The 15,061-nt window shown below is 42.3% G+C and overlaps 1 protein-coding gene across 2 annotated transcripts in view; it reads right to left on the bottom strand.

Moving 5' to 3' along the window:
• Positions 1–3,455: 3,455 nt before the first annotated feature.
• PAX3 (paired box 3) overlaps positions 3,456–15,061 on the bottom strand; it is an 86,276-nt gene continuing 74,670 nt past the window's right edge. For both annotated transcript variants that reach the window (XM_087819371.1, XM_087819372.1), the window contains exons 8-9: positions 4,212–4,458; positions 3,456–3,719 (exon numbers count right to left, since the gene is read on the bottom strand). In XM_087819371.1, the coding sequence (XP_087675497.1) occupies positions 3,685–3,719; positions 4,212–4,458 (282 nt within the window). In that variant the 3' untranslated portion in view covers positions 3,456–3,684. The remainder of the gene's footprint in view (positions 3,720–4,211; positions 4,459–15,061) is intronic.

Here is a 15,061-nt window from a genome sequence, read left to right as displayed (position 1 = left end):
ATATCATCCAACACTAATTCCAGATCCATGAATGCATGTCTAGGACGGAGACTGGCTCTGTGAATCTCTCTGCATAAATACTTTTCTGCCACTTATTCTGCTCCTCAGCGTTTCATCCCAGCTCTCCTTATCCATACATGACCAAACACCAAGAATTATTTACTCAGAATGGGTGAGGCCCAAGTCTTCATCCCCCAAATAGACTTTGTTCCTATGGAGATGGTGGTTCTGGTTCCATGTGGGAATTACGTAGTTTGAGGAGTGATTCTTCCATGGCATGTCCACACAAAGGATATTAATTAATCCGTCCCCTCCCCTTTTAAGACTCTTCCTAAACTCACAGCAGTGAGTCAGTGACTTTGTCCATTACAGTGGTTCTGTATGCCAGCACTAATGAAGGTCCTTCTAACACAGGATGTTCCCCAAACATCCAAATGTATGTGAAAATGCATCTCCAAATTAGGCTGATTAAAAGCCTAGAACAATATGTTTGTTTCCATCACAGATGTGAAGTACGGTATCTGTTCCTAGGAAAACTGCTGCTAAGGAATGATTCAGCAGCTGACATTAATGCAGCCATGATTCAATAATTTTTAAGTTTTGATTTTCAGCTTTTACTTTTAACTTTACAAATTCAATTGTATAACTCTATGGACAAAGGGGAACCCCTCCAGACACAATCAGGTTGAAGCCCAGTTGAGTGCCAAGGGGCTCAAAGTTCTTAGGGATGCTTGTCCACGGGGTGAAAGTAAGGACCCTGACTGGGGTTAGGATGGGGAAGTCAGGGCCCCATTCCCTTGGAGATGGATTTGATACAAAAAAACAAATTAGAAAACAAATGATCTGCAGAGACTTTCAACAGGAGAAATATGAGCAAAGCAACAGAACTCAGAGGCATGCAGAAATTAAAGGGCATAAAGAAGTATATCAAAAAGAGACACAAGCCACACAAGGCACGTTCTGAGATCAGGAGGGAAGGGAAAGTGATATGTAAGGTCAGTTGCGGTTGTGCAATCCCATATCCTGGTAGTTTCTCTAGCGTATTGGGAGTGAATTTTTTTTAATGCCTGTTTTCAACTTGAGTTTGGCATGAGGACAGGTTGACTAACAAGGTGACTATCGCAGGCAGCATTTGGAAAGGCAAAAACAAAAACAGGTTCTGCCACTAGCCCGAGCAGAAGTCAAAGCCTGCTTCTGCTATGTCGCTATGTGTGACCCTGGCCAAGCTGACGAACTGCAGACCTCAGTCCACTCATCTGTAAACTGGGGCCAAAAGTGCCTGCCTCACAGGATTTTTGTGAGGATTAAACAAGGTAACAAAAGAAAGTGGGTTTACCTTCCTTTCCTCTTCTTATAACAGTTTTAGAAGAAATAATTATCAAGAAAAAAGGCAATACGGTTGACTGAAAGGACGAGTGTGTGAGCTGAAAAGACCTAAGGCATTTAAAGAATTTGGAAATTTTTACCTACTACACTTCAAGTCCTTGGGGTTTTTTAAATCATTGTTGACTTTTCTGCAATGACGGGAATGTTCTATATCTATCCTGCTCAAAGTGGTAGCTTTTGACTATTGCACACTTGGGATGTGGCTAATGCAACTGAGGAACTCACTCTTTAATTTCATTTACCTTTAATGACTGAATTTAAATAGCCATACATGGCTAGTTGCTACTGACTTGAAGAGTGCTCCTTGAGATCTTTCTGACCCTAAGGTTCTCCCACACCAGTCTGGACTTGAGGAGGGAGGAAGGAAGGAAAATGAAGGAAATAGGCAGCAATGATTTTCATGAAGAGTGAAGAAAGCTTCTAGAACAAAGCAAATAAAACATGAGAGCTTGTGATAAAATTTCAGCAGAGGTGAAGGTGAAGTTAAGTGCTCTGGGGGAAAACATGCCTCCAAGGGATGGAATGTGATGCGATAGCTCCGAGAGGCCCAAGGACAGAGGAAGCTGGGTGTGACTGCGCAGCTATGGAAACACAAACATCAGTCCTTAGAAGGGTGTCTGACCAAGCTCCTTCAGGACAATACCGCTGTGAGTTGTGTGACTTTACTTGTCCATGTTATTATCTAACCTAAAAGGCACCGTTAGGTGTGAAGTGCATGTTTCGTTGGCTCCCCATTTCCAAGTTTTTATTAATACTACATTCACCAGTTCCCACGAAAAGAGCAGTGTTGGGCAAGTTTTCATAACCGTTTATTCATTATAAATAGTAAATATTTACTGCACTTTTTACATGAAAGACATTTTTACAACACATTGTTGTTGGCGGAGGCTGCAACACAAAAGATAGAACTTCTCTCCATCCGTCACCCACTAAGACCAATGTATGAACTGAGCTCGGTGCTACGTCTAGTCTAACTCACTATGTCATAGCTCTCAACTCTAAAGGGAATGTATCTGTGCCTATCTCGTTCGTGATTCCAAGAACAGAAAGAAATAAATAACACTGTCTTCCCCCTTCTTGCCCCTCTTAACATCTCCAAAAGCAAATTTATTGACATTCGATAATGTCACCGCACAAATGTATGTAAACCTCAGTTCCTAGAGTCTTTTAATATTGGAGAGCGTTGTATAATTTAAAAGTACATGAGGGCCACATGGACATTTCTGTTCTTGCCCTGCCGTTCCTAGAAAAGAGAAGCATGTAAACGTAATAATTTTAAAAGCATCATTCTTGAACATGCTCTCTGGTCAAAAGGAGCAAGCCGGGTGTGGGTTGTCCAGCAAGCGGCAAACGTCGCTGCGTTCGACCACAGTGAATCGTGGGCTGCGAAAATAAAGCACCTGCAAAAATATAGTTCTGATTCTGTATCTATGAGCCTGGCATTGCCAAAGCGTCCGTGAGGTACACAGTATTGCACACTGAGGAGCAGCTGTGGGAATGCACTCACTTCTCCCCTCCCCAGCTCAGCCCCGACGGGAAACTGCACTGGGGAACCGGCACACCCCTGCCAGGCCGGGAGAGAACACCAGCTTTTCCTCCTGCTGACCCAGGTCCTACCAGCAAGACGTGTCCTTCCGGGACATTTAGTAACCACTGAAGTCCGAGTGAGGGTACGATAACAAATAATTTATTTGGGAGGCCCTTTACATCTAGTCTAACTTCCTAAAAACGGTGCCACTTATTTCCATATCAATTTCCAGTGTGTAAAAGTCAAGGATTCCTCCGTTCCTGCTGCATTAAGGGAGCAGTCTGAAAGTTGCAGAAGCGTCAGCATGGGGCATCCATCCTGTTATACTGGGGAGAATTCTCCGACTGTATTTGGGAACATTCTGCTTGCCCGAACCAGTCCAGATAAATCACACACGCACGCACGCACACACGCACTCAAGCACACGTGCGCGCACACACGCACACACACGCACAGGCACAGGCACACACACAAATGGAATGTTTCAGCGCCTACAGAGCTGGGGTGTTGGATACATAGCCATGTGAAATCGTTGCCTTAAAATGTTGCATTGTCTTTACTGTCCCGGGTCTTCCTTTTCTCCACGGCTTTGTCCAGCACGTTCAAAAGAATTGGAAACCAACTACCGGAGAAACCAAATCAATCACTCTCCTTTGTCTGCTGTCGGGACTGTCCCCCAAGAGGGCGATTTTTTTTCTGAGAAGATTCTTCATGTCTCGACTATGGAGACTGGAAATCGGGCCAGTTGTAGCTCCAAGTGGCCGGTCCACTTACGCGATATCTGGCTTGAGATAATGGAAGGCACCTGCAAGGAAACACACACAGCTCTCAGGTCGTGCTGCGACAGCTCGTGGCAAGGGGCAAAGTCAGCTACCGGCCGGCACTGTCGTATTTAATACCGTGGCATCAAAGGATTCGGACTAATATTTTTAGTCCTGAGACAAGTTTGACATAACTCTGTGTCTTTGAGATTATACTCCACATGATCCTTGAGCCGACCTCATTAAGAACATGTGTTTCTAATGCCAGGGGTTACTTCATTTTGGCCAACCCTTGTGTTTTACCTAGTGCCAATCGGGCTTCACATCTCGGCAATTAAAAACCGCAAGACGTTGTTGACATCAGTTAAGAAAATAATTATACAAGCGAGTTCTTGCTGGAACAATCTGCTGGCGTTGCCCAGAGTTGATCCTGGGCTGTAAGGCTGAATCAGGCCGCCACCTCCCCTTTCTTAAGGAAATGTTGGAATTTTTAATGCTTCCAGAAGCAAACCCCCCCTAGGAAGTCCAAGGCTTACTTTGTCCATACTGCCCATATTGGTAGCCGGTGACAGGGTCCATGCTGTAGCCCGTGGTGCTATAGGTGGGTGGACAATACGACTGAGATGTTGGGAGACTGTCCAAGCTCTTCATGTGGTCTAGTCTCTGGCTGCAGCTGGCCGACACCGTGGTGGTGGGTTCCAGGCCCCCGGTGAGCGGGGAGAGCGCATAGTCGGTCTGGGGCTGGTGGGGTACCCCACCATGGTTGGCCAGGAGTCCCATTACCTAAAATAAGCAGGCAGATTAGGAAGACATGAGAATGCGAGGAGGACCATCGCCTACGGCTGACAGAGCAACTGGAAACGTCCCATTTTGATTTCTTTGGGAATCTACTGTTAAAGAGCTGTCCGGATGATGGTGAGCTCAGTTCAGAGTGGCAGAGGTGTGTTACATCATGCCCAATGAAGACATCTGACTGCAGGTTCAGAAAAAGGAAAGGGGGGGGGGCAGGGAAAAGGAAAAGAATTGGAAGGAGGAGGGGGAAAAGACAGAGAGATTATACTGTGCCGCTAGCGATACAATCGGACCCGGATTTCAAAGGAGAAAGGAGGGGGGACACAGGGGCACAGGGACAGCGCTAGGGAGACATTTCATCTGCTTATATAGAATAATGCCTAACCATATAGTACCTCTGTTTCACGTGTGATTTTAAACAGGTATTTGCTTATATCTTTTTAAAAGTTAAATGAATTCAAATCAAACTCTTTTCCTGTATTTTGCGATCTCTGTGTCTTTTTTTCAGTGTTTCCTCTCAAGAAAGTTCCTCCCGATCTTGGGAGTCCTTCAGTAATCAGAAATAATTGTTCCATCCCGGAGGCTTCCTGTACTTTTCCCGCCCCTCCCACCGGATAACCATACATAACTTCGGTGACCTACATTGAATTGTGAGAGATTTGAGAGGAGTAACCTACTCAGCTTTACATGCCCGCACCTAACAGAGTGCCTAGTACCTATTAGGGAGGGGAGGGGGGAGGGAGAGGGGAGAGTGGGGAGGGGTGGGGGGGAGGGAAGGGTAAAAGATTCGCCAGCCAACTGCTTCCCTTGCTTATTTTTCCTTTTCTTCTCTAAACCAACATTCTCTATAAATAAGTGTTAAATGAAAAGCCTGAAATGCAAACATGTTAGAAAAAGTCCACTCAGTTTTGCAAATAACCCTAAAGAGCGAGCGAACTTGAAAAAAAAAACAAAACTGTGATAACAGAACAGCTTTCAGATTAGCACGGAAACACTTTCGCAAACTCAAGCTCGCTGACCCCTACAACACCTTGCTCAGAAGTAAGTGGATAATTAATTTTGCAGCTGGAAACCTGTCACACGAGCGAGGAAGTGATTTTTCTCAAGTTCATACAATTCAGTGGCAGGGCTCAAAAAGCCGTTGCGGGAAAGATCGGCCTGTGGGTGAAGAGCCTCGTGTGCTTACAGATACCACCTGCTCACGAAGTGTGTAAAGGCAGGGCCCACAGTGGCACAGTATTGCCACAACGGTCCTGGTGTGTTTTACGATCTTTGGAGGACACGAAGCTTAAAGTGTGCACAGAAGAGCAGGAGGAGGGGGCTGTGCTGGCCTCCAAGGAAATTCAGGCCATAGGAGCCAGGAACCAGGGGTTCAGGCAAGGCAGGAGGGAGAGGCTGGTCCTGCGTCCCAGAAAGCACCTGAAATTAGGTTCCACAACAATGAGGCCACAACGCCCTTTGGGGAGGGTGTGCATAATCCTCACAGTTAAACAAAATCTTCTTGAAATAAAGCTTTAGACTGACACGTCATCAATTAGCCCCAAGACATGAGAAAGAGAGAGAGCACCACCATCTTCTGTGGATGACCCGGCTCCACTTCTCTGAAGCCATTCCTAGATTTTCTTGAGCTTCGTGGTGAAATATCTATTTAAAAATCTCCAAAAATTACCTATACTCTAAAAAACAGTCATATGCAACAGAGCATAGTTTTGTGTTATTGGAGATTTGGGGGAATGAAAATCACAAAATAAAGTAAGAATCAATAGGACTCACAGCTCCAGGAGAATGGAAAGCCACTAGGGCCTGAGCTCTCTTAGGGACCTACCCAACAGTTTATAGTGAATTAACTTCATTTTCTCATTTTAAAAAGCTGAATGTAGCCTAGAAGGCATTGAAGTTATTTCCCGAACGTTCTTCCAACTACATGGGGTTTTTTCCTCTTTTGCCTTTCTTTGAGAGCTTATATAGACGATTTTACAGTGCATACTTGGAAAATTCATAGACTTTAATTGATATACTAACTTATTAAATATTTTACTTCAAGCCAAAATTACGCATGTCTATTAGAAGAAAAGAGTCTTTAAAATAGAGGTTGTTCGGTGCCAACTGCAATATTTTTAAATCAGAGGTACCTCTTTGCATACTGGTGTAATGGGCAGCAATGGACAGGGAAGGTTAAAATACAAAAAATGTGATTTTTTTTTTTTTAATGAAAGGGAATAATGACACAGGTACAAATATCTTACCGTAAATAAGCTGTCCTAAGCAAAAAAGAGAGAGAGAGAGAAAGAAAAAAAGCACACCTAGAAAAAGCAGTTTTGTAACTGTCTCAATTCAGAGAAGAAAATGTCCAGTGGCACTAGATAAAAAGGAATCACATTTTCAATAGCATCCGCCACGAAGCTCCGTGCTTGAAATTCGGCTGACGGTCTGTCGCTTTAAGGGAGAGTGGGGCGCCCCGCACAGTGATAGTAGGAGCGCCAGAGCCGAATTTTATTCGAAACATGCGCACCCTCCCATGAGCTATATGTACATTTTTGCGATCAACTTTTTTTAAATCCTCTGCCATCCATTTCTTGTTTGCATAACTTTGAAGGCAGCAAAAACTTTGACCGTGGGGGAAAGAAACAACCATGAAGATTCTAAGAGAAGAAACGAGTCGTCCCTGTGAGCAAAAACCAGCTTATGATGTTCCTGGAGCAGCTTTTTGCAGTTGCTAAATTAGAAAAAAAAATAAAAATGGTAGGATAGGATTTACATGTGAGCCCTTGAAACAGATCCATTGGGAGATGGAGGTGTCTGCCAGGGCCAGGCTCTAGGGCAATAAAGCCACAGCTCCTCGGAGAGCCTGGCCATTGGGGAGCACGGCCGATGAGAGGGGGAGGCTGCGGGGAGGGAGCCGGCAGAGCCCCCCGCTCAGGCCCCGGCTCAGCAGCCCGCCTGCAGCGGCTGAAGCGAAGAAATTAGAGGACCGTCACCTCTGGTCCCTCTGACCCCTGATCGGGCCGGGAAAGAGACATTCTCCTACAGGCTCTTATTCCAAAGTGACTGTCACATACTGCGATTGTGATCTGTTTCTCAAGAACCACATGAGGATGGAGAAAGAGGTCCCAATATCTCCCTACATTTGGTCCGAAATTGAAATAAATAAATAATTATAACGAATTGCAATTCATTTCAATATTTCACACTGACAAGACGTGAGAAATATCCATCTTTTAATAACTTGTCGTTTAGAAATTAAAAATGAACTTTCTGTTGGGAAGAAAAAAAAAATAGCGACTATGTAAATACAGAATACACTGCTTTCCCCTAACATCATCTAAAACCTCAAATCTCTGCGGAAGGCTCCCATTTCACTTTTATGTGCGCTTCTTTAAAAGCTATTTTGTATTTCATGTGGTTCAAGGGAAGCTATGAACATTTCTCGTTGCCGCACAAAGAAGTTAGCTGGTAAACGATTTCTTGGAACGCCCCCAATATGGTTATGGAATGTCTTCCAGCCATATTTTCCCTTTTAGAGTACTGTCAGGATTTCTTTTATATATGCTTTTCCTGCAGCAACTGTAAGTCAAAACATAAAATAAAATCTTAATTTGTTGCAAAGTGTGTGTGTCTTTCCCCCTCATAAACCATTAGGTCATTTCTCCTACAGGGATGGACTGCACTTCTGCCTGATTCTTTTTTAATTTGGGGTGGAGGGAACACAATGGCCTGGCTTTCACAAACTATTTCAAAGGAAAAGAAATAAACTCAGGGCTACTCAATTCTGTCTACAGAACACTGGCCATATTATTAAATGCCAGACAAATCCAGGAGGTACAAGGACCAGGAAAAGAGTTGTCCTTCAATGAAAATCTCGATTCTGTCCTTCGGGAAAGGAACGCAGAGAAGACTGAGTTTTTACCTTTAGCTGAGTAGAACCCTCAGGGGAGGCATCTGAAAAAAAATCTATTAAGGATATTTCTAAATTGCTACCTCCAAAAACATCTCCCAGACACCGTTTCTACACTGTGTTATGGGTAACCTTTACAAACAAATCCAAAGCCTTAGAATCATAAGCCGATCCCTTAGTCATTCGCATTATTAGAGACATTTTCTGAAGATCTCCTTAAACTCATTCTCAAATTTCAGAATTCCAAATAGGTTGTTTATATCTTGATTGGAAGATTATATGGTTCAGGAAAAGCTAACTCTTCACAATTGCTTCATGCCACATTTCTCTTGAATTAATTTTCCTATTGTTAAGATTAAATATAAAAGATAAAAGCTATGGGCCAAATTAAGATTTACATTTAAACAATGTGTCTGAAAAATATTTGTCTTGGCATAAGCGTTATAGTTTTGCCTTCAGTCGAAAGTGCTCCGGGCTTATCAGAAATCTAAAATGATTTAGCAAATTATGGTGTGCATCCAGACACTTCTATTTTTGTTAGTATAGATCCTGGTTCGTGTCTTTATTTATTTATTTTTGTCTTTCGGTCACCAGATGTTCTTCTGAGTTAACATTTAATAGCATACATTTAGTGGCTTTTTAGAAGACCGCTGTGAATTACAGCTTTGTATAATATAAAGGGTTTTTTTTAAAAACCTTCTATTCATCCCTCCAAAGTTTACTGACTATATATTTTTTTAATTTGGATATGACTTATTTCCAGAACCAAAAAATATACACGCATATTCAAGTGTTTATCCAAATGATTTTTACCGATACGGGTGCTATCCAAGTCATCTAACAGTTAAATCTCAGTGACTGCATCTTGGAGGCTTAAAAAGCTTACATTGGAACCACAGAGACTTCCCAGAAAATGTTGTCTTCGGATTCAAATGCCTTAGGAATTATCCTGCAGTTGATTAGCATCTAAATAATTAGATTTTGGCCCTGTCGGTTTGAAAGCTGGAAGAGGGAAGTAGCCTGAAGGCAGAAGTTTCTCTGAAGGTAAGTAGGGTGACCTTCTCACCCAGACCAGAGTTATGGGAAGGGCATGGCTGACCCTCACCCAACCAGATAGAAACCCAGGGCCTGTAAAACGTCCAGCTAAATACACTTTTTTTTTTTTTAAATTTTAATCATTAGCTCACATTTTACAAGTAGCAATGTTTAACGCATGATGAAAGTGTGTGTACCAGCCAAGTGCGATTCAGTTGTGGCACATATTTTCAAGTTTTATTTATGAAGAGCACAGTAAGTACTGTCTCAATTAAACTCTAAGTAACATATATGATTTAACCCCCATTCCTGTGACCAATTACAGATTCACTTCTATTTTATCAGTTCTTTAGAGCACCTATTTTAACCGTTAAATTGGTAGCACTATTTTTTAGGGACCGATGCCTAAAATATAAATATAGGCAAAGAACTAGCATAGAAAAGGTTCGCAAAATACACATATATGCACATATATATGTACATGTATACATATATGCATAATATGTATAGTTTACCCTAGCTAATAATGAACAATCATATTATGTCCATATATCACCAATAAAATAAAGGCCATTAAAAAAAAGCTTATTCCACCTAAATGAGAAAGTATGCCAGTTAATACATTTGGTAGCTGACTATGCTAGACCCACCGTGGGCTGTAATAAAATTCTCATATGTTTTAATTCATTTACGCATGCCTGCATTTAATATGCTTTGTGACCATGTCTACAATTAATATGATTTATGAGAAAAGAACATGTGCAATATTGGGGGGCGGGGGGCAGATACAGGATACGTATTTTTTTTCTTCTATGAATGAAAAATACAACACACCGGCTTAAGGAAGATTGTGGGCTGTTAGCACAGTGAGCTGGGCTGACAGAGCCCTGAGTAAACTTGGGGGAGTTAATGATATCCTCTTATCTGACCCTGACACATTTGCAGCATGTAATTTACAGAAGCTCTGTCCAGGGAATCTTGACAAATGCTCCTAACGATGTCAGGGCAATGTTCCATTCTAATGTAAAACAGATGTGGGTCAGATCCCCTCATTCATCACTTAACACACAGAGGCTCCAACTCTTTCTGGGAGGAATGACATTACCTGCTGTTAACTCTTCTTGGTTCAGGAAATTTCTCCCCACCACAGTAGCGCCCTTAAAGGGTAAGCACTCAAACCTATCATCGTTTCCAGAACCTGTCTGAAAACATGACTGTGGAAAATCAAACATATATCTTGGTTTAACTTCATGACGACTTCAGGACACGTTTGCTAAATATTAATGGACCCTTTGGGACCTAAAATTACAACTACAGAAAGGGAAAAGCTCTGGGCTTGGGCATCCCACAATGCTTCAATGAGGTGGCATTTAAAACTTTCTAATTGCCCATAAACTAAACCTGCATTCAAAGAAATGCAAGGCTCATTCCCCCTGATAACCATTCATAAAGGCAAACCTTGCTGAACCTTAACTACCTAGCTCTGTCTGAGAGTCACCAAAAAAAGCTTATAACGAACTAGAAATCCACTAAATTTTTTAGAAAGAAGGGACTCAATTCTGCCCCTCTGAACCTGAGGGATATTAGGCTCCACTGTATTCCCATTCCGCTAAAATTTCCCATTCCACGAAGATTTCCCTTCCACCCAAAACCCTAACAGCATGAAGGGCAGACATTCCGGGCTACCGAGGGAGTTGCCCGGCTCAACGAGGGTATTTTTTCTTTCTTCCAGACCATGTGTGAGGGAGGCAAATACGTCTGCGGCTGCCCAAAGTCAAAGGCCCAAGATTCCACCTACGAAGTGCCTGGTGATTATAAAAGAGAAGCAACCCTTTCCTTCTCTTCATGTGAAGGAAGACATGTCCTTAGGAGAGAGAAAAGGGCCACGGAACAGACCAAGTGATACTCATCTAATGAGTAGATGCCTAGAATGAACACACCTTTCAGGAATGTTTTCTGTTCACAGGCTTTGTGGTCAGGGGGGAAAGCGCTCCCTTCAGACGATGCAACAGGCAGCCACTCCTTAGATGTGGGTCAACATCTGAGCATTACAGTCTTCCAAGAGCCAGAAGCTCCGACTCCACTAAGCTAAAATCCTATCTACCCTAACTCCCTCCCTTACCCGATTCCAGGGGCACTGGACCAATGAAGGTGTTGCTTTTCCACTTGAAAATGTACCTGTGCCCTGGATCACAAGCTGGGCGGTGGCTATGCCCCCCCATTGCCCAGGCAACTCTCTGCAGGCTGGCAACGGGCCGGGGAGCCGCTCACCTAGGTCTCTGGTCTACAGAAATTAGGTCTGCTCCTCCAGGTCAGACAAAACAGAGTCTTTGTGATTTAGTGCTTAAAAGAATGCTTCCCAATCAATTAACTCAAATTTAAATCGTCCCTTACTGTCCCAAAGTTTTTTCATTGAACCTCTTGTTTTAGTTCCTTTTATCTTTTGCTGGTGAGAAAATCATGAACACACCTTTCAGGAATATTCTCCTGCCTTTGAGGTCAGTATCATGCTTCCAATTTATCTAGTATCTAATATCATAGGAGTTGGACTGTATATTTTTTTAAATGCATTCGTGTGATATTATATTTCAATAAATCAAAACAAGAAAAAGAAAAGGAAATCAATAAATAGGATAATCCTCTCTCCTCCGCACACTTGGCCCCATGGGATGAGGCAGTGCTGGCTCTTGTTTTCATTGCAGTGGATTCTCATGCTATTGTGATCTGAATTACTCAAACTAAACCCATTTTTGTACACTGTATTTCTGGGGACTATCATAGCCCAGGCATATTACAATTACTGCATTCAGAGTGCATAGCAAGATGAGTCCTTAGTTTTTAAAAAATGTCTAAGTGGAACAATACCTGAAAATACTTCGGTCCACCAAGAAACTGCCTTTCTTTGATATGACTCAGTTTCCACATTTGCTCTTTGTCAGAGGCAAAATAAAAGTGTTTTGGGGTGTTTTTTTTTGGTCTGAGGTTCACATGATATTTTTAAGTAAACAAAAATGAAACAGTATTATTACTCTATCTAAAAGCATTTAAACCTCTCGTGTTTCTCAGCATAGCGCTATAGAACAACTTTTTAAATATCTTCCAGGTTTAGCAAGAACATGAAACAGAAGCTGAGATAGTTTCAGAGACTTGTCTGAAGACACACAGCTAGTAAAGGAATGGTAAGTATTGGCGTCTAGTGCCTTTTACCTTGGGGCTCCTTGTTTAGATGGATACATTGCATCCACACTACAATTAATTCACTAAACAGTAATTCTCTTTCTTTCCTTTACTCCCTTATCAATTTTATCTAAATAAACATTAGTAAGCAGTTTATAGTTTCTTCTTTAAATTACTCTTTCTTGCTAGGTTGTCGCTCAGAGGGATGGCAGTGTGTTGAAGCAGATGACATCAGATGTTTAACAGAAAGAAACTTTCACTTAGGAAAAACATCAAGGGAACCATTTTAGAAATGGACAGATCATAGTTGGATCTCCACCTGTGTTTTTTTTCATTCAGCATTTCCTAGGAAATGGTCCTCAAAACTTGGCAGTTTGATACTCAACAAAAGGGCTCCAGAGTTAAATTAGAAAACACCGAGTTATACAAACATGTTTCCATACTGCAAGCCTTGTCAGAGCCCTTAGTAGGCTAATGTATACTGAGACTCTGAAAGATAAAGGGATATAATTTGTAACATCTACTAAATTGCTGATTCAGAATCCTTTTTCCCCACAAATACTGTTCCAAGGAGCCCATTTTGGGGAATAAGCCTTAATTATGAGACACTGGTTTCTGGGTGTTCAAGGATGACTTTGATCTAGTACCATTCCTCTAGAAGCTCAGAGTCAAAGGGGACATGGGCACTTTATAACACAGTGTGGTATGTGTTTTAACAAGGTAGGAACACAGTAATGTGACATCAGCAGAGACTAAACCAAGAAATTCTGCCTGGAAGAGTTATGGAAGGGTTGACATTGAACCAGAAATTTTCCCACGGAGTCATATAAGTAGAGGGTCAGCTCTACGAAGGGCTTTTAAATCTCACAACAGATGCAAGAGTTTAATTCAATTTTTTAATGCAACATGCACAAAATGAGAAACTATTTTGTGAAAAAATAAAACGATAATGATTTCTTTAAATAATGCCTGCCTCCTTCATTAGTTCGGTGTTGAGGACTAGCTGCTCTGTCCCCTCACAGCTAAGAAATATTCCCTTCGAGGTACAAATGCTACCCTGTGAATCTACAAAGTGCACTGTCTCCAAGGATCTCCCAATTTTCCATCCTTCCCATTGATCAGCGGGGTCAATGCAATCACTAATCTCCGAAATTCTAGTTTACTGAACTCTAGCGAAATGTCAAGAGTGATTTTTAAATATTATGCTGTACATTGAAAAATATACACCTCTGATGAAACCCAGACTGTTTTGCAGAGACAGATTCTTTAGGGGGGAAAAAAAAAACAACAAAAAAATAGTACACAAGTAATGACTAAATCCAGTCTTCTGGGTCTGCAGTACAAAGCACACATTCAGCCCCTAATTGAATAAATATGCAAGTATTCAGATTTCTGTAGATATTGCCATTTTGCAAATGCAGTAATAAATTAAAAGCTTTACATTGCATTCCAACCCCATATAAAGGGTTGATTCAGACCACTGGCCTCACACTAGAATCTGGCACAGCTCTGCCGTGTATTATTCAGCACAAAGAAAAATTTTTACTCTAGGACGTAGTTATAGACCAAGCAATCACACTCAATTTTCTCTCCTCAATGGCTAAAGGAATTCAAATGGACCTAAAAATGATGGGGCTGTTGCATTTGATTTGTCCAGTGTACAGGAGAAAGCAGCTGATGCAGTTTCTATTTAAATCAATTCAGCAGACACCAAAAAATTTTAATTCAGCAAGAAAGGTTTTCTTGTGGCTCATTTCAGTGACATGATGTAAGATTCAATCACTGGCTGCTGCTCCCTCCTTTTCTCTAAAAAGGAGATTTTGGCCAAGCAGTTGTTTCGCTCACAATTCTCCAAATCTGTAACAAACTCAAGAGACTGTGGCTAGAGCTGACATAAACCAGGGCTCTCCTCATACTCTTTAAGGGCAGCAACCACAGCCTTCGGGGGGAAACCAATGGCACCAAGTCAATTACAGTCTGCATCGATTCAACAAATGGATTAGCAGCCCGCTTTCACCACACAGAACATCCCGAAACCTAAATGCAGAATGGGAACACGCGAAGGGCCAACGGTTATTCCGGTAGAGCTGAAATGGGCTCGTTTATGGGCATAAACACCCTTGAGCCTTCATAAACATGACAGGCTCCTGCAGCCCTGGTTTTGAGCTCATGGGCTGCTTTAGCAATGAAACAGAAAGAGCTTTGGAGAGGCTGCTACTGGTGCACGGACTGCCTCTCTGTCCAAGCTTTGATGGACACCCCACCAATCTCTTTAATCAAAGCCCCTCCTTACTGTTCCACAGATGAATTTCTGGAAAGTGTGAAGGGGAGGAAGTGGCTCTGCTGGGAAATGGTTGGTGGCAGGCCACCTGCTTGTGGGGTTCTGCACAATGATAAAAGTAGGCTGAGGGCACAGGACCAGCAACCTGTGTGTGAAATGGAAAAAACAACTGGCCTGGCATCAGGTAGCTACAGGATGTGTGCCCC

The sequence above is a fragment of the Miniopterus natalensis genome, chromosome 8, assembly GCF_054644295.1.
Source record: "Miniopterus natalensis isolate mMinNat1 chromosome 8, mMinNat1.hap1, whole genome shotgun sequence".
Taxonomy (NCBI): domain Eukaryota; kingdom Metazoa; phylum Chordata; class Mammalia; order Chiroptera; family Miniopteridae; genus Miniopterus; species Miniopterus natalensis.
The sequence above is the reverse complement of the archived record's forward strand: the minus strand, read 5'-3'. Positions and strand labels throughout refer to the sequence as shown.